At 38.7% G+C, this 25,636-nt stretch overlaps 2 protein-coding genes across 6 annotated transcripts in view; one reads left to right on the top strand and one right to left on the bottom strand.

The window, feature by feature from the left end:
- Positions 1-4,577, top strand: part of PHF3 (PHD finger protein 3) — a 50,087-nt gene extending 45,510 nt beyond the window's left edge. For all 5 annotated transcript variants that reach the window (XM_080584099.1, XM_080584098.1, XM_080584097.1 and 2 more), the window contains 2 exons: positions 159-354; positions 1,554-4,577. In XM_080584099.1, coding sequence (XP_080440225.1) covers positions 159-354; positions 1,554-3,715 — 2,358 coding nt within the window. In that variant the 3' untranslated portion in view covers positions 3,716-4,577. The remainder of the gene's footprint in view (positions 1-158; positions 355-1,553) is intronic.
- Positions 4,578-4,713: 136 nt separating this feature from the next.
- The window catches only part of EYS (eyes shut homolog), a 959,435-nt gene continuing 938,512 nt past the window's right edge, over positions 4,714-25,636 (bottom strand). Inside the window, exons 49-50 of the mRNA XM_080584128.1 lie at positions 18,377-18,538; positions 4,714-8,873 (exon numbers count right to left, since the gene is read on the bottom strand). Of these exons, the coding sequence (XP_080440254.1) occupies positions 7,678-8,873; positions 18,377-18,538 (1,358 nt within the window). The 3' untranslated portion in view covers positions 4,714-7,677. The remainder of the gene's footprint in view (positions 8,874-18,376; positions 18,539-25,636) is intronic.

The raw sequence follows: 25,636 nt of genomic DNA, 5'->3' as shown, positions 1-25,636 counted from the left end.
CCTTGTCTCTACTCCTTCTGTCTCCTCTGTTCTTCTCTGCATTTCTGGGGAGACGCTTTTTCTTCTTTGAACTATGCCTTTAAATGAAGAATAGTCATTAAAACAATTGAAATTTCATTTCTTATATAAATATCTTTCTTTTCTCTTTTTGTAAACAGGAAATCTGTGTAGTTCGCTTTACCCCTGTAACTGAAGAGGATCAGATATCCTATGCTTTGTTGTTTGCATATTTCAGCAGCAGAAAACGTTACGGTGTAGCTGCCAATAACATGAAGCAAGTGAAAGATTTGTATCTCATCCCATTAGGTTCCTCAGATAAAGTTCCACATCAACTTGTGCCTTTTGATGGGCCCGGTAAGTACAGCATGGAATTTGGAAGTTTATTATTGTAGCCCTTCTTATATAAGCTTATTACAGATGAGAAAAATTAATTTTAAAAGATAGTTAATAACTTTTTGAAAAGTAAGTTATTCTGTTGAAATGTCATGATTTTTCCAGTGTTATATTCACTTCCTTGAAAAGACATTAATTTCCAATTTTAAGACTATTCTGATAATTTAATGTACTGTTGCTGAAAAAAAATAACTGAATAATTTTGTTTCATGTTTTATTGCATACTTCCTCTAACCCAGGTTTCTTTGTGGTTACTATCTCAGAAAATTCAGTGACACAGGTAACCTTTGACAGTAATCCTACTGAGCTCCAGGTTGATATTGTAAATTAAAAACAGTATTTTTCATTACTTGAAATACACTCACTCCTTTTTTTTCCTTTCACTTGAGTGTTCCAAACTTTTTAAAAAGGGAAGGAAAAAAAACCTCAGACACGGAAGGTCTGAAAACAAGTGGGCAAGAAATAAAAAGCTCCTGAAATGGTTGTCATTTATAGCTTAAACCTGAGTTCTTGAGTTCTTTAGTGTCAGTTTATTTTGGTTATTAAAAAAATTGCAGATCATTTCATTTTAGATAGGCAGGGTTGAAACTTAAGAGGGGATAAGCTACAAGTCATCATTTTCTTTGCAACAACCTAAATTAGACAGAACAAAATATATAGGGAAGAGAGAATAGCAGACCTTGAAACATGGTGCCCTTCTGGAATGAGAGAAGCATTTTGGAAAGTCAGTCTTGGTCAAACCTTTCCGGAAATGCATCCAACACAAATTGATAACGAGACTTTGTAGTTGCAAGTGGTATATTATTTTTTTTTTTTTTTACTCTTGTGCTTTGCTCTCACTGTAGCTCACTTAGATGTTTAACTTTTTTTCTTACATGACTAGATGTCCTTTATAACAGTCTTGTGTTCTCTATTTGGAAGTTATACTGGGTGATAAAGTACTTAAAGCAATTTTAATTTGCAATGGTTGAAGGCATAAATTTCATGTTGGAAATAGTTCTGATTATAAGTATTGTTTGTTCTGCATAATGATGGAAAACTCAAGTGTCATAAAGTGTATAATTTCCATAATATATAAGTATTTGGGTTATTTTTGCTAAGAATGATTGCCTTAACCAAAACATAAGTAGATGATAATTTGCTGTTACAATTTTGTGCAGGGATTGAATTGCATCGACCAAATTTGTTACTGGGATTGATAATTCGGCAGAAAATGAAGAGACAGATTACTGCTGTTGCGAGTGTTACTAGTAGTTTTGTGGATGAAGCTTCTGAAAGTACCTTGAGTAGCTTGCCGCCAGAGAAGAAAAGCAAGCCAAACAAACCTGAGGTCTCTCATAATGAGTTGGCACTAGAAGAAGAAGAGGAAAATGATTTTTTTAATTCCTTCACAGCAGTGTTACACAAGCAGAGAAATAAACCTCAGCAGTCTAATACAGATGATCTTTCAGCAGTTATTGAACCGTTGGTGGAAAGTACAAAACATGAACCACCAAAGCCTCTCCGATTTCTTCCCGGAGTCTTGGTTGGGTGGGAGAATCAGCCTTCCACGCTGGAGCTAGCAAATAAACCATTGCCAGTGGATGATATTCTTCAAAGCCTGTTGGGTACAACAGGGCAGGCATATGAACAAAGTAAGCCGGAGACGAGTCCCAGTGAAGACATACCTTTATTAAACGAACAAACAACTTCAAAAGAAGAAAACATGGATGTTGCTGAAGTAACTACTGAAGTTAGTGAGACAAAGGCTAGTTCGGATGATACACAAGAATCCACTAATGCTACTGCACCTGGGGATGCAGCAGTTGTAGGGACCTCAAGTTCTGCAAGGAGTGCTGGAACTTTGATAGGACTTAGTCTAAAGGGAAAACCTCCTGATGTCTCCACAGAAGCATTTTTAGCAAATTTATCTGCTCAGTCACAGAATAAAGAAACTGAAGAAAGTAAAGAAAATGATTCGAAGCGGCAATTGCCTGACAAGGATAATACTGCACAGGAAATTAGAAGGACAACAAATTCCAGCTTTTCTTCTTCATCAAGTGCGGGAAAAAAAAACGAGAACAATGGTAATGCAAGCTCTGCTGAAGGTACCACTGCTAATACCTCTAAATCGCCACAATTTATTAACCTTAAGAGAGACCCCCGACAGGCAGCAGGACGAAGCCAGCAGACTAGTACATCAGAAAACAAGGAAGGGGATGTTAGCAAAAATGAAGACCGACAGAATGTTTCAGGAAACGAACAAATGGAACCAGAGAATAAACAATCTTCTGGAGAAATAGGATTAAACCTGTATCAAAGTGATGCACAAACTAATGAGATGCAGTGCAGTTCAACTGCAACAAAAGCAGATAATGCATGTGCATCTCAAGCAGAAGATACCAAACAGTCACAGGAAGATGCACTGATGCAAAACATTGAAACAGTGAACTCATTTAGAAGAGGACCAGCAGCAACTTCATCTCATTTTGAAACTGAAAATTCTTCTCGTTCTGAGTTTATTTCCAAAGTACCAAGCCCTGGCAGCTTCTCATCTGTTAGACCTCCGCAACAGAATTTTCAGCATCCTAAGTCTAATCCACCTGGATTTCAGTTTCAGCCTCCTGCACCTCATAACTTCCCTCCACAAAACAACCCTATGTTTGGATTTCCTCCTCATTTACCACCTCCACTTCTTCCTCCTCCAGGCTTTGGCTTTCCTCAAAATCCGATGATGCCATGGCCACCTGTAGCTCATTTATCAGGTCAGCCACCACACTATGCTGGACCCATTGCACAAGGGCTACCAGTGGCTCACAAACAATCCAGATTTTTGGGGCCAGAAAATTTTTTTCAGAGTAAAGACAGTAGGAGACCAGAAAGACGTCATAGCGATCCTTGGGGCAGACAAGAACAGCAATTGGAGAGAGGGTTCGGTAGAGGAAAAAACGATCAACACAGACAAAGATTTTATAGTGACTCTCAGCACCAAAAGAAAGAAAGACAAGAAAAAGAGTGGAACAATGAAAAATACTGGGAGCAAGATTCTGAAAGAAATAGACGCAGAGACAGAAACCAGGAAAAAGAGAGAGAGAGGAAGAGTAGAGAGGAAGGACATAGAGACAAAGAAAAATTGCGACTTCCACACAGTGATAGGGGTGCTGATGGAAAATGCCCCACTAGAAATCCAGAAAAAAAGACGGAAAAGCCTAAGACAGAAGAGCAGGATCAAGAAAAAGATAAGGAGAGGGAGAAAAGTAAAGAGAAGCATAGAGAACGAGAAAGTGAAAAGAACAGAGATAGGCATAGGGACCACAGTGACAGAACTAAAAGCAAAAGGTAAAAAGATGCAGGCAGTCTTTTAAAATCCTATTTAAATAAACTGTTAGATTAATGTCGTAAAACTTTGTATAAAAAAAGAAGCCTGCTAGGATTGTGCCATCTTTTTTATTCAGTGTTGGTGTTTTTGCAGAAACAAGTCTGTGTTTTGGTACCACTCAATGTACCAATACTCATCCTTTTTTTCATTATACCAACTATCGCTAGAAGTAGGAGTTTAATATTTTTAAAAATTTTACATTGCTGTATATTCAAAATTTTAAAGATTTCTTTTATTAATATGCAATAAAGGCTTAGAAATTTTCTTAGCTGATAAAGTTGGCTTTAGTCAAGTCTGCAATATAGTTGCTGCCTTTGGTAATTTGTGCTCTCTTCTGTTTTAAGATGCTCTGATAATTTTAAAGATGAATTTCATACGATAACCTTCTTTTTAAATTGCACTCTTTTTAAGGATTGTAGCAAAGCCTCAGAATCCACATATACTACAACAAAATACAATATGCTCGGCGATGTGAAGAGTTTTTTAAATTATTCAGTAGTACAATAAAATAATTCAAGTGTATTTCATCAGTTTTTCAAGTATTTCCTAAGCATCTAAAGCAGTTTGTGACCAGAAATTGGAAGGCTGAGCTGCTCGAATGTTATTGCTTTAAACTGCACTTGTTTTAATAAGAAAGCATTTTTAATCTAAGTTCTTGAAAATATGATTTGTGGTAGTTGATTCATTTCTCCCACCATTTTCCATGCTTCAAAAACTTGAATACCTAAGCTTGTACATTACTTTGTGTTTTGCTATCCTTTTTACTGTAAAATGTAAATATTTTAAGGGATATTTTGATTCTAAAATGATAAAATTTTCTCACATACTGTGTGTGTTTGATTTCATAGGTGTGAAACTGTAGGCTAAATGAATATGGCAGGCTAAGTTGTACTATGCCACACTGGTTTTATGGCTAAGTCATTCCGAGTTCTGGGGGGGTAAAGAGAGGGGAGAAAGGCAGAGGGAAGTTTGTACCATTGGGACTTTTAATAAATTGACTGCCATCCATTTCAAAAACTAAAAGGCAGAAAAAAAAGAAAAAAAATAAGAAGAAAACCTGAATATAGAAACTAAAATCTCCTGCTCTTACCCTTCCTTAAATACCCCGGTCATTTTGTCGAGTCTGTTAGAAACGAGAAAAACATTCCATTATGTAAACCAAAAATTAGGTTTATTGTTCTGTTTCTCAGTGTTCTGTTTTTTATTTTGAGTACATTACCTTATGTATGGACATCGCATTTTGCACTTTGCTGTAGAAAAGCCTCTTCTTTTGGAGAAGGTCTTTCCAGTCTAACAACACACTAATAACTGTTCATTTTAATTATGGATGTATTTTAAAATAACATTTGGGTACCCTGCAGATAGATTCACAGTCAAATCAACTAAAATAAAAAAAATCTTGCACCAAATGAAGGGGGCAGTAGCTTTTTATTCAGTGATGTTTCTTAGCCTCATAACTGAGAAGATTCTTAGGGGAAAAATCCTCTGTTAGTAACCAGAAGCAATATTTATCTTTCTGAGTTTCGTAGTGTGATGAAATGACATTAAATTAGCCTTTTCCAAATCAATTCCATGATCTTTTTAGCAGTAGTGCCACTGATTATATCAGGTAGTAATATGCACGTGTTGTGTTGCTTAAACATTTACCCCAGTGTTCTTTAGATAGAAAACTGCACCACAACCTTGGTTTGTGTTTGAAATCCGTTTTAAATCAGTAGCTCTGCTCGTGAAGATTTTCTTTTGACTTGTCCAAAGGTGCTCTAAAAATAAACTGTTAGTGGTGAAAATCGCAGCTGCCTGCACTGAAGAGAATGGGAGTGCTTTCTATCAGAATTACCAGAAGCATTTTGTTTGGAAAGAGTAAGTAAACATTTCCTAAGTTTGCTGAATGCTTTACTACCTGCCTCTTGTATGCGGAGCCTGAAGAGTGCCAAAGTGAAACAGCTCTGGAGGTAGGGTTAACAAAGTTAAGATTTTAAATGAACAGGCAGAGACAGCTGACAGAATTTGATCCTAGAACCTGAGTTAAGGTAACGGGGAATGACTCCCACTGCTGCAGGGGTGAAGGACTGTTGTCTTCTCCATTGCCTTCAGTCACTTTCCCTCCGACACTGGTGTTAGCTGGGAATGCTCTGATTAATTGTTACTTGTTTTATGCTGAATCACTGCTCAGACCACAAAAAGCAGCGTGCACTCGTGGGGAACTGGCAGTACACCAGGAACCCCAGAGAGAACAGGATAAACCCTAAAGACGCTCCCTTCCCCAGCATCACATGGCCATAAAAGGCCCTTCTAAGAGAAACTGGAAGAGGAGAAGAATCTGGAGCCAGCTCAAATGCCAAATAGGCTTTGCGAGCTGCTGTTACTTGTTGGAAAGAGGGGAGGAAGCTTTGCTGCATCAGCCTGATCGCTTGAGGGTTCAGAGCAGCTTAAGAGGATGGAAAGAACCTCACAAAGTTGTTTGCAAAGCCTTATTAGAACATCTTGCGGCAGTTCCATCACCCTGCCCCTCGGTTAATCTTTGAGTCATCTCTTACTGCTGGCAAGGCACTCGTTGCCACGTACTCTTGATGGTTATGTGGAAAGTAACGTGTGTCACCTGGTTTTGCTGTGCCTACTGTCTATGTTTCTGACCTACTTTATAGGAAGAAAAAAATAATCAGTAATAGTTGCTTGTCCCTGATCAGTACCCACTGAAGACTTCTGTTGGGAAAATTCCCGTGCAAGGAGGTGAGAGTTGATAATGTGCTTTGGAGCAATAGTAAAGTTAAAAGGGAAAAAGATAGGAAGCCATCACTACTATTTTTATATATTTTATTTATACAGTAAGTCAGCAGTCAAATGAGGAAAATAAATGCCATCACAAATCATGTGTCTAAGCAGATTAAAATACAACCTGATTTCTTTTGTATTTATATATTGAAGTGTTCTATTTTTACTTTTGATGTTAAAAATTCATGAAAAATAGTCATGGAAATTCAATTTATAGTGGCTAAAAATTTGTCTAGTAAAATCTCAACTTCTCATTTAGAGGGATAAAAGCCAGAAGGTATAGCTAAAGCAAAGCAGTTGTTTGACTTTATTAAATCTGTTAGGAACTGGAGTTATTTGTAGGCAGACTGCCACTGTCCCACATTCCAGCTGTAAATAGTTAAGAAGTTTTCATATAGTCATATCAGGGAGACCTCTGGTGGAGAAATACAGTAGGCATATTTTTATGCCTCAGTGGATATGTATGAGCTTTATGCTCAGTAATTAAGTAAAATACTTTTTCTACCCTTAAGGAAGAATGATTTTAAACATCATATTTTAGCAGTCTATTAAGTTCTACTGTTTTACATAAGAGTATATGTAATGGATAGAGACTTAGAAGGTAGGAAGAACAACTTCATTACCTGAAATACAATCTTTGTGGACTTATCAAGTAACTACAGATGTTATGATTTTTATGAAAATGCATGTTATTTTTTTTTAACATACACTTTTTACCTCAAGTACACTTTTTTTCCACCTACGAATACTGTTTTTTTTCTATTGGTCTTAAAATTACAAATTACAAAAGAGAAGCTATGCATTCTAATAAAATTTAGTTTTGGAGAAACAGGTAGGTTGTCCTTATCTACAAACAATACTGCATTTTTGCAAGCTAATTACTATCCGTTTATTTCTAGCACAATAAAGAAAAAAACAGACTTCTTCAATACTTTAAATACCAAAATGTATGTAAAAGTACTTATGAGTACAGTAAAAATTCTGACTTTTTATATATGCTATTAATACTCAACATTAAAAAAGAAAAGGAATTGGGGACAATTTTACTGATTGCTTTCTTATATTTGTTCCTGAATATTACACTGTCACCTAATACAAGAGGCAGGACAAAAATGAAATGTATCACTTTTAAAGGATCTTAAATAGTTTTTCAATTAATTTCTATGATCTCCATTATGGACATTATAACCTTCTGCTTTCATTAGCTGAACCTTTTTGGAATCCTGGAAGAGTGCAATATCTTTAATTTTACCACTGAATTCCTTCTGAAAAAGCCCTGCAGTGACTGTATGGATGTTTCTGCCAATTTCAAACCCACCAAAATAACAAATGCCACCATAATTTAAAGCAGTGTATTTTCTGTCTGGATCAATATCTTCAAAAATAATTAGTTCCTCGTCAAGATACACCTTAATACAAGTTTGGTTTTGAATTACAGTAACAAAATGCCATCTTTCATCACAAGTGGAGTCTTTGCTGTGAATTAGAGGAACAGAGATTCTTTCACCAAGATTAATGACAACTTTTAATGTTCCATTGGCGAGACCAATGGCAAGGAAATCATTGTCTTCATCTTCAGCTTTTCCCATCCATACCATTAAGGCTTCGGTTTGATTAGTAGTAAAATTTAAAGAAATGCGGGTATACTGGAGGTCTCGTTTTCTATAAAGAGGGTCTATGTATTTGATGTAGGAGTTACCAACAAACTGTGCTGTAAAAAATTTGATTTTACTGTCGCAGTGCTTACCTGACCAGCCTAGTGCACACACACAGGTATACGAGAACAAAGTAGGCTGAGGAATACAGAGAGCTCGAGACCCACACCTGTTCTCTGAACAGTGAACAGATTCTTCACATGTGTTCCCTATCCACCCTTGGGGGCAAGAACAAGAAAAGCCTGAGCTTTCAACCTGGCACGTTCCATTATTTTTGCACACTGAATACCCACAAGCTGTTCCATCACAGTCACCAATGTTGGCTCCACCTTTGGGGTCTGCTGCTGTAAGCTTCAGTTCTCTGTCATTTATAATAATTTCTCTTATACAACCACTGAAACCTGTGGGTTCATCTTCTACTGCCATTGAGTTGACAAGACTTAGAGAGGACACCCCTCCAACGTAAAAATCCGTGTGTACGTCTAGCGCCTTCATTCCAGCACTGCCTTTCTGAGTAAAGTTGGTACCATCCAGTTCCAGGTAGCCTTCGGTACCAACTCTTCCTGCTTTGAGCAAATGCCATGTTTTTCCGTCTGCTTGGATCTTCTGAAGAGCCTGTAGGATGATTGTCTTGTCTCCTAGATTATAGCGTAGCTGTATAAATCCATTTACTAATGATATACATAGGAAGTCACCTGTGGAAAACAGTGTAAAGTAGTTTTACTTTTTAGAGGCAGCGTGTTGAAAAATAGCATATTCATAATCCCAATATGCTTGCACTTCCCCAATTCAGTAATTTATTTTCAGTGGTCTTGTACTATCATTGTACGTAAATTGTACGAAGGGCTATGTTCCCTCATGAGCTTCTCGTGGTTCTCCACTTTTTTTTTTTTCTCTTATTGGAAATGAAACCCATGTTTTCTCAGCTTGAAAGAAACATGCCCAGCTTTCTGAAAAGCTCTGCTTTGGTGCAGAGGCTAGATAACTGGGGGGTAGGAGGAAACAGCATCACTTTGGCATCCAGGGAATGTGAGTTGGTGTTCCCATAAAAAAGAATAAAGTTTTGGCTAAGATATAAATGCTACAATAAGCTGAATTTCCATATGCTGAATAGAGGTTTGATGGATTTGTCAGTTTAATGACACTGAAGGTTGTCTGCACCAAACATACTCTGCTTTCCCTCCAGGTTCTTTTTGCAACTGGGTCGTGTTGGGTTTAATGATCTGACAGCTGTAGGAGCAGATAAGCCTTTTTATTTATTTATTTCACTGTTCTTCCGGAGGCCTCCATGACGAAGAATTAGATGGAGGTATCTTTTCTTGTACTATCGGTGTTTCTGGCCTTACAAGCAATATGAAAGGAGAGACAAAACCTCTTTGAACTATACTTATAAATGAGGAAAAGCTAGGAAAGGTTAGGAAGCAGGAGCTGGAAGGAAGGTATGGGGGGTAGAGTTAGAGTCTGACAGGGAAAAGACAACAGGGAGGCAGAGAAGGACAGCAAAAGAGTTTGTGCAAAGTTCACTTTTTTAACTTTTTGATGTTTGCCTTCACAATTAACTTTTCAGTTTAACCTTACTTTTGGAAGTAATAGGTATAAGGTATATTTTTAAGGTAAGCTTACTAAATTGATAATTTATTAAATCTGAATGTATACTTTCTCTCCTAGTTAATGTAGTGTTTTGCTAATGAAAAAATATTTTTAAATTGGGAAAGTACAGTTTACTTAAAAAATCAACTTTCATAAGGGTGGACCTGTTAGTACACTGAATAAAATTTGTTTTCTTGTAGATTTAACTTTTTTGAAAGAAAGGAATCCCTGAATTACATTGCTTTTAGTGAAGTTAAAAATGAATGGATTAATTTACTGGAAGATTTTGGAAGTTACTCAAATTGTACCTCTCTTTTGAGCAATTGCTTAGGCTCACATTCAGAGATGTTTCTGTTCTAGTGGTGGCTGTTGAGCACGTGCTTTGTGCCTCACCTTGCCTGCACCGGGCACTCACAAGGAGATCGAGGAGAGGGCTTTTTGTTGTTTTGGCTCCAATCCCACCAAGCAGAGCACTTCCTTCTAGTTTTCTACCTCCAGCTGCAACAATCTGTTGTACTCACCTGCATTTAGTGCTCTTTGTATGTAATTTGTTTCTCTATTTCTTTTATCAGGGCCTCAATCCCAAGGTAAGAAAGGGGCATCCGAAGACGTTTCTGAGCTACCCCTTTGGCATCCCTCAGTCCTGTCTCTTACCCAGATATGCAGACTTGCATAGGGAGATCAGTACTCATTCTTTGCTGCCGATGAAGAAGGAAAGCATCTGACGAGATGCTGCTTAAATGAGCTATTTGCTCATCTGTCATGTAATCAAGAGCTGGAGAAGCTGGAACTTCTCCAAGACTTCCCAGCCTACAGGGAAGTTTCTTGATAGCTTTGCACATGTGACAACGATCTGTCTGAGATGCCATTAGAGAACAGTGGTTCAGTGAGGCCGAGCAAAAAGTGGACACAGTTTCAGCAGCCTTGTTTCTGACTCAGACCTAGTGCTGTCTATTGCTAATGTACTGCAATTAGCGTTATGGCTCTAGATTACTCATTGCATAAGCACCTGTCCTCTAGCGTGTGAGGGGAGGTTATGGCCGAGTGTTCTGGATTATGTTTAGCACAGGTTTGAGACCTCTCCTCAAACAGAAGTTGTATGTAGTTCTGTAGTCCTTCTGCTAGTTGTGAACAACAAACAAAGTTAAACTTTCTAATTTCAACTCTCCGAGGCTCTCAGGGCACTTTCTTCAGGTCATATTCTCTCATTTTACAGATGACAACTTGCCGTTTTAGCCTTTAGCGAGAAGAGCAGAGTGTTAATATAAACTTTACGATGTGAACACTGATGCCAGGGTTCAGCTCAGTATTCCTCCACGAAGTTTACCATGCCATAAGTAATACTCAGGGACAACTGGCTGAAAATATTTGGGACTAGATTATGAGGTGTTTTGTGCTCAGTGTCCATGAAACTTCTTAAAGGCCAGTTATGGACTTGTCTTTGTCACTCTTCACTTTAACCACTGACATTTTCAACAAGGGACCTCTATCTGCCCTGTATCTGAGGGATGAGTTACGCAGCTGAGGTCTGTGTAGGTTTATGCCATCGTAAGACTTGCAACACCTTTTTAAACAAACAGAAAGCATCCTTAGCACTGAATTTCCCCTCTCAGCAGTCTCATTATGGAAGACCACAAAGCAAAGTAGTTGCTACTATTTTAGTTTTAGTACTATTCAAACCCATTAAATAAAACACTAACTGGGACCAAAAACCCTTGTGAAGAAGATTGCTTTTGTTAAGAAGGAAGGTGAAGACATCCTCAGTTTTTCCAGGACTAGACCCTTGGGGCTGGTCCCTCCTTTATATAAAATACAACACCGGGCACATAACTTTGCTTCTGGCTTTTCAGATTAGCATCTCATCTAACATGGACTATTTATCCCTATCAGTATTGTCACAAAAAAGCAGAGACTCCTGAGGTAGGCACTCACATTCATTATTTTGCTGAGCACTCAAGCCTTTGTATATAACCCATTGGAGGGTGTGCAAAGACCTGTAAGGCAATCTGTCTCAATAATGTTACATCAGCCTCTCTGGAAATAGGCTACTGGAGCTCAGCTGCAGCTTGAAGCTACATGTCAAGTCCTAGGGTGTTGAACAAAATTTTTGACAGTTTCAGCCTTCATTTCTGTTCTGATATACATTTTCTTGTCATCTTCCCTGTTCAGAACAGCAAAATGAGAAGGTTTTTTATGGCCTAAATAGAAGGGGATTTTGTAGCAAGTGTTACCTTAAGGAAAGAACTATTATGGGCTTAAAGCAACACCTTTACTTGTAAACCCAAGTTCATGGTTTTCACCAAATGAATGACAGATAAAGTTGCTCCGCCTCAGAGTGGATTGTCTCTCTATCCTATAGTACAAGGCAGCACCACAAAATAGGTATTGATTTTTCTTCATCACCCTCATTTTCTAGGTTTCATCACAAATATGTGCTTCTCAACTGCTTCCATGTCAGATGTTTGGGTTCCCAGAAGGCAAGCCAGCTCTATGTACTGAGCAGTCAGCTGCTAAAACACAAAATTAGTGAGAAGTCTCCTATAGGTTCATCCAACTACTGCTGTGAGATCTGGATTATCCATAGCAATATCTGCTTGGATGACTTCTTACAACTGATTCTGAAGGCATCACAAAAATTTTCAGCTTTCTACTACTCTGAGTATGTAAATCTGTAAGTAAGTAGGTTACAGTCACACAGCCAGGTTTTAAATTCTCCCAAATGGTGGCAATGCCCTTTTATGTTCAGCCTCTATCTAGACATGCAGGTGTGTATATCCCTCTTGAGTTGGAATCAAGCTTAAGCAGTGTCAGGTCACCAGGTTTTTATGTCACCACAGGAAACTCACCTACATGGTAATGTATCAGGACCGTATAATTAGAAATGCATGATAGGAATGCTTCACTCTATTTTGAGACATCCCATTCATGCAGAAGCATTACAGTGTGTAAAATGTGATAATACCATTAAATTTGCACAGCTGTATTGGCCAAAGATCTTTACAGTTACTGCATTCACTACCAAATCTGCCTAATGATGATGCATTTCCCAGGAAGACTGAACACACCGTTGGAGGATCTTGTGCTGACAGACCATGGATAGGGGATCATGGGTGGTATTTTTAACTCTTCTCTTTCACGATGTCTTCCCCACAGTGACTCAAAGTCTATGCTTGTGCTCTATGTGTATGTGAATAAGGCAATCTGCTGTCTCACAGATTTAAGTCTGAGCTCTTAGATGAGAAGCTGTTATTCCATTGATGGTAAGGATGATTTCCCATTGGTTTTTAAGGTCAAAAGGGCCACCAAAACATCCTTTTAATTAATTTTGGAAGCAGCAGATGCAGTCTTCTAGTCAGTGACATTTGCCCCTTTCATGCAGTCATTACGTCCACAGCAAAACAGAGATGCAAATCTCTCTAAGGGCTCCTTGTTTGTCAGAAACTCACCAATAAATTCCTGTCATACTGAAGATCTAGGTTCCTTTACAAAGACTCCTAAGACATATGATACTTGTCCTTTATCTCTTCCTTTGTGACTAAACAGAAGCCTCAGTCCTATGATATTCTGCTGGGGACAGAGGCTTTGATGTATCTGCAGGGTACATGTCCCAAGAGCTCTAGGCAATGGTTGCAGAAGATGTATGGCCTTACTTCCTTCAGCCCTGTGACAGCATCTCTGGGTGTATGTTTGCTGGCCTCAATCTATGCTTTGTATTGCTTTTACCTCGCCTTTGCTTCCTCTAAATCGAGGCCAGAATGTCAGTTTCTGTGGTTGTGGTATGAGGTAGCACTCTTTCTTCCCCCTCTCCTCCCACTTCCTATTTCAGGAACCTTTACTGATCATTGGCACTGTGTTATCAATGAATGGTACAGAAGTTTCATCCTGTTTCATGCATAGTAGTTTCTGCAGTGGCTATTTCCTATCCCTGAAGAGGAAGGGTCATTAGTGATTTATCCAGAATTTAAGGAAGTTAAATATCTACATTTACATTGTTCATGTTCAGTATATCAACCTGTATCTTTTGTTGTCTTCCTCTTGGCTTTAGGGGCTTGTTAACCTTGACCTTGTCTTGGCCATGGTCTGAGTGCATGCTCAGGCATGTTAGGCACTCAGCTAACAGGTTACAGCAGCTTATTGCACCTGTTGTAACTTGCTCTTTTACCTGGTGATGACCACAGCACAGTGCCTGTAAGGTATAAGCATTGTCTTATAGGAGCTATTCCATATATACACTTTTGTGGGTTATTACAAAATTATTACACTGCATGTACAGAGCCACATCTCATGGATAATACAAAACTAAGAATGGGTATCAAGCCAAGCCTGTTAATCTCTCAAATCATGTAAAAATCGCCATAATAATAGGTAGACTCCACCTTATGCTTGGAGCACCATCTCGGAGCAGAAGGGCACAGCTAGGGTCCAGAACAACCCCCTGGATGTAGTAATGCTGATGCATCTAGAAGGGGTTGGCTATTATCTCTTTTTAGGTCAAACTATTCAGCCTCATGTTTCAAAAATGCTGTTCTTGGTGAAGAAACTTTTCAGCTTCATTTACGCACCACTATCACTCGGACATATTTCAGCAGCTAGGATGAGTCATCTTTATTGAGCAATCTCAGTTTTGTTGCCTCATGTTTGGTTTGCTTGCCAGTGGCAAACGGGTAGCAACAGGTCTTCATATACAACAGATTTCAGGACAATGGGGATGACTGTTCCATCACATAGATAAGTGAACAGCTCAGCTTCCTACGCTGCTAATTTAGTCCATACAAATGATCCTAAAACTAGCAAAAAAAAGCAGAATTGATGCCCCTGTTGGAAAATGAAAAATGGATACCAAGAGAGAAGACTTAACCACTGCAATTCTCTTCTAAAAGTGGGTAGACTGGTCAATTTGTTTCTGATCAGGAAAACAAAGCTTTTCTCTGCATGTATATTCCAGCAATTCTGAATATTTTCAAAGGATTTTAGTCCAATAGAATGACTCGGTTTTCACCATAAAAATGTCTTAGAAAAGCAAGTAGCCATCATACACCCATACTTGCTATCTCTTAGTTCAGGTTTTTAAACTGAAGTGCCTTCTCAGGAGTTAAAGTGTGGAGGTTTTTCAGACCAGGTAGGTAACATAATCCCTTTAAAAGGAGACAGAGCACTGGCTTTGCAAACGTTGAGTATTAAATTTAGTATGAGTCATCCTATTCTGTTTATTAACCTGACTACCTTCTTAGTCACCCAGCATAACTGTTCTTTCTCATCTCATCAGGGATCAAACCTTTCCATCACCCTGGCCTGAATTTAAGAACTGTGTAGGCAGCCTACAACATATTCCACCTTTATGAACAAATGTAAAGCTTCAGTAATGCTATGACTCAATGAAAAAATAATGCTCCTCACAGCTTTTTACCCAGAGTTTTAAGGACTTTAAATATGTAGAGTGGTCTCTATGTAAATGGACTAAATTATACATTGCTCAAGCATTTGATGGGCATCCAACTGAATTAAAGGATATTTAGTGGGGATCTCACACTTGTTGGGAGGAATAGGATACATTGCACTGAAGAAAATGTGAAATGGGCTGACCTTCTACCAACACTTTGCTGAACTCCACAAAAATGCTGTATTATTTGCAGAGATCTCACTCAGAAGCAGTACATACAACTATATGTATCTCCCAAATATTTACCTTGCTAGAAAAAACAAGTAATCAAAGCAAGGGAAAAAACTTTTTGTCTTTCTATCTGCAAGTTTACAAATTAAAAAATGTATACATCCTTCTTCCCTTCCCTTCCCTTCCCTTCCCTTCCCTTCCCTTCCCTTCCCTTCCCTTCCCTTCCCTTCCCTTCCCTTCCCTTCCCTTCCCTTCCCTTCCCTTCCCTTCCCTTCCCTTCCCTTCCCTTCCCTTCCCTTCCCTTCCCTTCCCTTCCCTTCCCTTCCCTTCCCTTCCCTTCCCTTCCCTTCCCTTCCCTTCCCTTCCATCTTTTACCCAGATTATTATTAACCACTAGCCACTTAAAATTTTGCTAAACTTTGGAATGATTTTCATAGGAACAGCACGGATTAATAATTAATTATTCAATAATATTAGTATTATTACTGAAAATCAAGATGAAACTTCAGAAAGAGCTGGCAAAACAAGAAAGCCTATGATTGAAAGAATTATAGGAACTTCTGCTAACAGAAAAGGATTGGTAGGATATCTTCCATTTATGCTAATTTACCAGGTAATTAAATGTGTCTACTGAAGTAACCAGTTTGTTAGAGGAGCAGAGACTGGGACCAGCATATCAAGTTTTGAGTAAAGAGACTATCCACCCTCTCTAGAAATGTGTGTAATGTTATTTGGAAAGAACAAAAGAAAAAAGAAATGTTTTAAGGAAAGTCTTATGGTTATTTTTCACTTACGAAACCCATTTTTTTTTTTTCTTACAAAAGAATGCCCTTGCAGTCCTTTGCAGGGAAAGTCCCAGTGTACTATTTACATTGGGTAACAAGCCAATGTATAATCATGTCACTGTGACATGCTACAATTCAGTATCATTCCTAAATTAGCTGCATAGTCAGAGCTCATTTCTTTTACAAAAGAAGCATTGCGGAAGGGAAGGGAAGGGAAGGGAAGGGAAGGGAAGGGAAGGGAAGGGAAGGGAAGGGAAGGGAAGGGAAGGGAAGGGAAGGGAAGGGAAGGGAAGGGAAGGGAAGGGAAGGGAAGGGAAGGGAAGGGAAGGGAAGGGAAGGGAAGGGAAGGGAAGGGAAGGGAAGGGAAGGGAAGGGAAGGAGAGATGTCCTAATGTCCTAATTATTTTCTATTAAAAATAAGTTTAGAAAAAAAAATCCTGTGGTTTGGACAATCAATTTATTAAATCTTACATAACTGCACAGAAGAAAAGGATTTATATAAAGTGCTTTGTAAACTAATCCCCAACAGAAAGCTCTTTCACATCTGCTGGCTGCTAAGAATACTTCTGAGTCTTTCATCAGTCTAATTCTGTCTGGATTTGACAGGATTAGATAAAGGCAAATATTAAGGGCCACACTATTAGCTTTTCCTAAATCTTTCAAACTTCAGGACAGTGAAAAGGGGAGTAGGAAATGTGTAAAGAAATTACATTACTCTACAGAAGACTTTTTTTGATTTTTTTTGTTTTTGTTTTGAAATGAATTTGGTATGTTTCTAAAGAGTGACTTTAAGAAAATATTCCTTTCTGTGCAAACTAAACATTCCTGAATGGTAATAGAATGAGGGCATGCTCATGGTAAACCACTCCTAGCCCAAGTTAAACAGGTGCTGCCAAAGAGATATTTAATTTCTTTACATGCTAGTTGCTTCCATGACCTCTGACTATTCCAGGGTTCTCTTGAGAGGGATCCTTTTTTTTTCTCTTCTATTTTTCATGGCCCATATAATGCTTTAGTTTACACAGGAGAGAACTATTCAGTGAGAATCTCAGAGTTTGGCTTGTGAGTGATAGAGTTATAAAAGATTCATTGTAGAAGACAGAGTTCTTTGCAAATAAATGTATTTGTATTGTGCTATCTATTTTTCTTTGAAGCTGCTTTTCTGTATGTGGTTGTAATTAGAACAAGACAAGCCAGCACTGTATGATATATTATCAATCTCACCTAATAGTAGCCTGTTAAAGCAGCTGTGTAGAGAATAAGAAGATGGTAGACTGGGTGTATGTGCATTTATATGCATGCATGTCTGAGTATCTTTATAGAAATGTCTCAAAGCTCTAGACCTTGAACAAATATAAAAATACATGATGAGCAATTATGTTTTTTTATCATACAAAGACCCAGTTTTGCATAGCATATTACTTAATACAAGTGGAAAATTTGCTCTAAAATCATGTTACAAGTGATACATCATTCTTCTGCTTAAAAACATGCAAGCCACCATACAAATGCAATATAAAAATTAAATACATTAATAAAGTATATTTAAAAAATTACACCTTAAAAATACATTTTAAAATGCATTTGCACTGTTTGGCAAATTATGTTTTTTTGCCATGAAGTTTTAGGAATGGTTACTCAGTAAAATTTACAATAATTTTGTAAATAGCAGAAATTATCTATTTAATTTGTTTGTCATTCTGCACATCTGGCAAATGTAGAATGTGTATGTTTTGCATGCTGCACCAGCAAACTTTTCAGCATTACAGAAGAAACAATTAAGTTTCTGATGAACTTCAGTTCTCCTTCACAGTTCACTTTTGCTTAACTTCAGGTTGATCAGTTTTTATATTGCTTTATTTTGGGACATTTTAAAATACTGAGCCAAGCCCTAGACTGTAAATCCTGGTGTAGCTGCACTGGATCTACGGGAGCAGTATCAGTAAATACTTGTTGAAGATCTGGCTACAATTACTTTTCAGGGGAAAATGGTTTGTTGAATCACTTCATTAAATCCTTGTTGGTTTTGGACTCATCCAAAATTTTATTACACGTTTGTTCTCAGGAACATGATTATACACACAGCTCAAAACCCAGTCACCATGGACAATGAGTTACAGAGACTGAACACCTGCATCACTTGAATATGCTGCTTTTCTTTTTCACAAAAGCACCTGGATGTATAATATTAGCAAACTGGGAATATCCTTACCTGATTGAGTACCCAAATGCTGTGCAGTGTAAAACAGGATACCGTCCGGAGATAGAGGCTGAAACTGGAGTTTGATATGGGTCTTATGTCGGATATAAAAGGGTGCAAATGACATCCACGATGATTCGTTACTTCTGAAAGAAGGATCACTAATGGAAATAGCTGAAAAATATGAGAGGAGATGTCTTCTTCTGAAAGATACTTGGGAGTACTGCATTATTGTAGCATCAGCTGTCTACAGATATTCTGTATATCTCACATATGCTGTACATAATACTTCCAGTTCTTTCCTTTCTGAAGACTAAAAATAACCTATATAAAGAATAAAACTCACATAATAGCAAATCAAAGCCATTTTGTTTTCTGGATGCCTTGTCTTCATTGACAATCAAGCCTGTAGTTTTCATGCAAACTAAATGTGATCTTGTTAGTGTTCACTTTCAAATATATAAAAGTGTTATGTTTACATTGTTTACAAATTCAAGCATAAAGTACTCTTGCAGGAGTCAAAATAAGCAGTCATTTCTTCACTACATAAACAAAATCTTTAGTGGAAGATCTTTATGAACTGCTTCTTATGACATAAGAATGTACATTTTAAGTTGAAAGTACATTATCAATAGCTGCTGAAATTTGTTTTTAGGATAATCACACTGAGCTGCTCAGTAATTCAAATGGTTCTGTATTATACTGAAATGTATAATATTCAAAATATTATACATTTTCTAATTCTTTTCACAGTTTTTCTGCTGAAGCTGTGTTGTTTCTTTTTTAAGAAACCAACAACTTTCCTCAATTTGGCACCACAAATTTCCTAGAAGATTTATAGTAACTTGATTTCAGCCAAATATACCTTCAAGATTTCCTGGTAGTGCACTCCTACATGACCTTATATTATCTTTCCACACTCAAGTTTTCTCTATAGCATCTGCTTGTGAATTCACTTGTCATGCAGTTGCAGCTTGTACTGCCTATCACAGATGGGCCTTAATTATTAGATTGGTATACAGCCAGCACGCTGCAAGACATTGTAATTTGTCTGTTTGTCATACCACCTCCCTCAGAATTGGATTCAAGGTGTTTTTGGTGGATTGTTTCCAGCAGACAGATGCAGCATTATACAGGATCCAGATGCCTCACCTGTTTTCAGTACTTGATGATGCCTCAGTAAATAACACAACCGGCCTCTTTGTTATTTTGTTTTTTCCCCTAAGTTACAGTTAATACTTCCAAGGAACGTGCATGGATTTAACACCACAAATTCTCAGTGAGTTTAGAAATAAGTTTTAACCTCTGTAAAACCATCTATAGTGTATTTATGAAATGTTCTAATGATCTGAATGAAACTTTTGATGATCTGCTATTCAACCTACACATATATTCTCACTCAAAAACATTACATTAACAAATCATTCCCATCTTAAGCATCATAATAGCTGTTATGACATCAAGTCTATGCAGTGTCTGTAGCAATATATGTCAGAAACATAAAGTTCCTGGCATCTATACTTAAAAGATAACAGTAATAAAAATACAGTCTTGAGAGTAGCAATGACTGTGTAAGACAAACAGTAATAGAACTTTCTAAACAGATTAAGTGATATAATGCATGAAATTAAAATGTATGAACACTATCTGGTACAAAAGCCAAAACAAAGTAATACTTAAAATTAATGATTTTCATTTGGATTTTTAGATGCTTTTATTTTTTTAGTGGGTAAGAGAAAATATTCTCCATTAGCAGTTATAGATGTAGTCTATACCTTGATGGCTTCATATTTAAAAATTACACGGAAATAATGATTCTTTTGTTCATAGACTTTTTTGCTTTCTGCATCAGTCAGTCAGTCTTATCCTACCAAGGTTTTGCACAGCAAGACTTACATATGGAAGAACTGTGCCACAGCTGTCAATTTTATACTAAAATAAGTAAAAATCTTATACTAATGTCATACTAAAATAATGTAAAAATAAAATACTGCTTAAAAGGTCATACTAGATGAAGTGTATAATGAGATATGTGAAAGTCTTCATGACACATTCAGTTTCACTTTGTCAATGTAGTTAATTCTTTACAGCTTATGAAGGAAGCATGGACAATGACTAGTGTGAAAGCAAAATGTTCTGCTGCAGCAGGTGAAATGCTACATTGCTTATCATTGGCATGTATATGGGAGCAAGATTGCTGTAGTAAAAAGCCTTGGAGCAGAGAAAGAGAACAAGGATGGAAAAAAAATCCTGATTTCATAGTATCACTCAAAGAATGAATTAAATCCATGACTTTATTGCAAACAATATCTAAAAATATCATCAGTAGGTGTCAGAATGCTTTAGAAACGCAGTATCATGATTATGATTTACAGATATCAAGTAAAATACTCTATTTAATATACTTTATTTTGCAACTTTCAAGATGCAAAGAGTTTATTTCCATTTTGCTAAAAATATTTTTATTTCCAATACATTTATCTGAACAAATGTCGGAGAACAACATATTTTGCCACAATGCGGCAGGACTAACTACAGGAAGTACTTGAATGAGTTCTAATTTGCATGTAAATTATTCTGTAGATACAATAAATATTGATTATATGCATGAAGAAGATCTGACTTGACAGTTACATGGGAAGTCCACCCATATCTCAGAACAGAAGGTTTTAAGTCTACTGCAGTGCACAGAGATAATCAGAATAAAATTCAATTTTTTGCAACACTGCATCTATAGATAGACAAGTTTTTAAGCTGCAGAATAAGAAAATTTAAGCATTTCAATTTGCTTTTATGGCAGGCATATGCAAAACTAACATGTTAAGTCAAATGCTGAGATACTTTACTATTGTATTCTTGGCAACAACCTTTGTTTTTTCCCCTAAGATAAGAATATAAGTAGTTTGGTAAAACTTCTGCAAAACAGTTCCTGTGTTACAAATTCTTACTCCAGAGAAACTCCACTAAAACAGCTGAGATAAATGGATGCCTGTGACAGTCCTATAAGCTAAATTTGTAGGACCTCTACTGTGTAACTGTTGTATTCCTCATTAGCGCACTCAGCACTGCATGGCGTACTGTTAGCACAACAGGCATTTAAGCAAACACTTTTATTCTGTATCAGATTAATGTCTCACTTCTCTAAGCTGCGTACTAGTATCTGATAAAGCTGTGCATCTCTAAATGATACTGAAAGAATTAAATTCTAAATCCCTTTAGACCAATTAGAGCCATGGGAACACATAACAAGGTTCTGCAGGTATTATTGCTGAAGTTTGCTTCTGTTTCCCTCTACTAAACATTCATACATTTCAGGTTCCTCCTGCTACCCTCCTTTAAGTAGCCCTGCAATGCTCTATATTAGGTTTACGTGGCAAGAGTTTGGTAGCAAAGTGTCTGCAGGAGTGGCCTCTGTGAGCAGAGCCCAGCAGCTGCCCCATGTCAGATCACAGCCAGCTCCAGACGGCTCCAAAAGGGACCTGCTGCTGGCCAGAGCCAAGCCAGGGAGCAACAATGGGTGGGCCTCTGGGAGAGAAGACTGAAGAAAGGGGGAAAAAAAACTGCTGTGCAACAGCTGCTGGGAGAGTGAGAAGTGAGAGCCAGCCCTGCAGACCCCAAGGGCAGTGTAGAAGGAGGAAGCAGGTGGATGTGGCCTGGAGGAGGCTGCGGCCCATGGAGAGCCCCCGCAGGAGCAGGCCCCGGGCCGGAGCTGCAGCCCGTGGAGAGGAGCCCACGCAGGAGCAGGGGGTCTGGGGGGAGCTGCCGCCCGTGGGGGACCCGTGCTGGAGCAGTTTGCTCCTGGGGGATGGACCCCGTGGTACGGAGCCGTGTGGGAGCAGTTCTTGAAGAGCTGCTGCCTGTGGGCAGCCCCCGCAGGCTCAGTTCGGGAAGGACGGCATCCCGTGGGAGGGACCCCACGGGGAGCAGGGGCAGAGAGGGACCCTGAAGGAGCGGCGGAGACGAAGCGTCAGGGACTGACCACATTCCGTTCCCCATTCCCCTGCACCGCTCGGGGGGAGGCGGTGGAAGAGGGCGGAAGGGCGGAAGGTAGTTTTAGTTTGCGTTTTATTTCTCGCTGCTTTAGTTTCCTAGTCAGTCAATAAATTGCAGTTATCTCCCTATGCTGAATCTGTTTTGCCCATGATGATAATTGTTGAGTGATCTCCCTGGCCTTATTTCAACCCTTGAGCCCTTTTCATTGTATTTTCTCCCCCCTTCCCTTTGAGGAAGGAGAGTAAGAGAGGGGTTGTGGTGGAGCTCAGCTGCCCAGCTGGGTAAAACTACCACATGCTCATATGTCCTACTGAACTGCTGTTATGAACAAAGATTTCTAGGTTATACTTGCAGCTCAGTTACCACTATTGAAGCCCGCCTGCTTCTACACATCCCACCCTGCAGCCTCAGGAATTACACTGTCATGGTTTATTCAAGCATCTTGTTGCCTCAAAACTTTCAGCAAGCCCATTTGCCATGCAGTCTGTCAAGAAATCTTGCAGCAGAAAAGTAAAACAAACAACATTAAAAACTGAGCTCAGACACCAGAAAGGAAGCCTACAGGCTGTGGAAGCAGGAATACAGAGCAGGAATACCCAACAGGAATACAGAGCCAACACCTGAGCGTAACAATGATGGAGTTGGGAATAAATTTCAGCAGGAGTGGAAACTGGCAAGGCATGCGAAGGGAAACAAGAAGACTTCTAACAGAAGTCTAAGGAAAATGTGGAGCCACTCCTCAATAGAGTGGGGACCTAATGACATAGGACACGGAAAAAGGCAAGATACTCAAAGCCCTGTTTGATTTTTTTTACTGGTAAGGTCTGCTCAAGACTCCCAGGTCCCTGAGCCTGGAAGCAACACTTGGGGAAGTGAAGCGTTATCTTTGGCAGAGGAAGAATCTGGGAGCACTTCAGCCAGTCAGATACAGCCAAGGGCAGGGGACTGGCTGGGATGCACCCCAGAGTAATGAGATGGCCAATATCACCATGGGGCTGTTCCTGATTGATAAGCTTTGAAAGATCGTGGTGATCACAGGAGGTTCCTGATGATTGGAGGAAAGAAAACATCACATTCTCTTCCAGCAAAGGCAAGAAAGATGATATAAAGACTTATGGCCCAGTCAACCTCACCTCACTTAGGAATTACCATGGAGCAAGAACCTCCTGGATGCAATATCCACTCATATAAAAGACAAGATGTCAACAAGGTCAAATTATGCATGACCAGCCTGATAGCTTTTTTGATGAGATGGGTGGCTCTGTGGCAAGCCAAGAACAGTGAATGTTTGCCTCAAGTTGAGCAAGGCCTTCGACACAGTCTTTTCATAGTATACTTATACAGCCAAATTGGCAAAATATGGTTTGGATGATCAGCCTTTGATGCTATAACAGCTATACCACTTTGTTTTTCTTCTCTCCAATCCTTTTTGCAACTAAATAATACAAACAAGATTCCTACCTCTCAGTCCCTGAGTAAGGTGAGCCAGACGGACTCAGGGGAGCAGCCAGTGCCAGCTTTGGAGCCCAGATCACCCAGGCTGACCCAGAGTGATGAGGCAGGGCTTTGGTCAAGCCCACAAGTCAGCCTGTGGATTGGGCTCCAGGTCTAGATCAACACAGCTCATGGATTGGTTGTGGTGCTGCTGCAGTGCAGCCAGGGATCAAGGTCAAGAGCCTCTATTTAAAAGCTGCTCTTGAGCAAAGCAGGGGGAAGTTCCTGCTGAGGCTTCTCAGCAGAGCTGTCTTCAAGACTAGACACCTGCACCATCTCTAGGATGACTGAGACCAAGCAGACAAACCATCAGGAGGTGGTGGAAGAATGCATTCAGGACCTGCCACTTACAGCGCAGCACTAACAGTTCATTAGCAATAAACAGTTGTCTGAAATCTTTTAAAGTTCACAGTCAATGTTTTGAATCCATCATAGAGAGTGAACAGCTCCACCAGACACTTTTTTCACTTTGGAAAATAATGACAGGTGTGGCTGTATGGAAACCTTCAAGGCTTTTTTTTTTTTGGGGGGGGGGCGGGGAAAGGTTGCATGTGTAGGTGTTAGGTATTTGGATAAATTAAAAAAAAAAGAACTTATCTCAACTGTGTTTTTATTTTCAATTATCACTGCCGATTTAATCTTTGAAGAGCTAACATTTCCATAACCAACAAATTAATTCAAGTATAGCAACAAAAAAACAAACAAAAAACCCCAACAAAATAACCAGTTGAACTTCCATTTTTAGTGCAGTAACAAGAAGTAGAGCATGTTAATGAAAATATTGATTATTAACACAATTCTAATAGACCAGTTAGAACAATGTATTCATGAAAGTGGTAATTTTGCCAGACCTGCAGCCATTAGTAATCTTTGTTGTCCCTGAAGACATGACTGAGCCAAACATTATTCTGAACAATACTGGAACAAGAGATTGCAATTTTGTAAGTGAAGTCTACAATTCTATTTGTTTTTGTTGCAGTAGATATGTAATCACTAATTAGATATCTAATTAGCTAGGAAGTAACATCTAGGAGCATATGGTTAAATCCCTAAAGAGAACTCCGGTTTTCCAAAGCCTAAAATAGCTATCACCATCCAAAGTCAAAACAGTAGACCTCAGGCTTTCCGTATGATACATATTAAGGGATGAGTGCCTAAGAATAAGACATGGGGCCTAGCAAACTGTACTGGTGGGAGCAGCTATGAAACCTCAATGTGATGAAATGGAGTAGGAATCTGAACCCAATTCTCCTGTATCTGAGGATATGGATATTATCAGCAGGATATGGATAATTTCTATTCAAAACGGATAATTTCTATCTATGGATAATTACAGGGGAGGTTCAGGCTGGTTATCATGAAAAGGTTCTTCACCTAGAGGGTGGTTGGGCACTGGAACAGACTTCCCAGGGAAGCGGTCATGGCACCAAGCCTGCTGGACTTCGAGAAGCTTTTGGACAACACTCTCAGACACATGGTCTGATATATATATATATTTTTTGGGTGGTCCTTTGGGGACCCAGGAGTTGGACTCGATGACCCTCGTGGGTCCCTTCCAACTCGGATATTCTATGATTTTATGATTCTATTTCTTCTGTACAATGAATATTTCAGTAGATACACAAAAATTTCCTAGAAGAGATTTGAAGACAGAGGACAAAAAGTAAAAGAAATCCTTTCATATCCAATAGCTCAGTGGTATTATATTCTTTGAAATATGAGTTCAAGCATTTGTTTGATAGTGAAAATGAATGTCTAATCACTAGATATGTGATACAAGCAAGA

Source organism: Anser brachyrhynchus, assembly GCF_964034855.1.
Source record: "Anser brachyrhynchus genome assembly, chromosome: 3".
Lineage (NCBI taxonomy): Eukaryota > Metazoa > Chordata > Aves > Anseriformes > Anatidae > Anser > Anser brachyrhynchus.
This window is presented reverse-complemented; position numbering and strand designations above follow the sequence as displayed.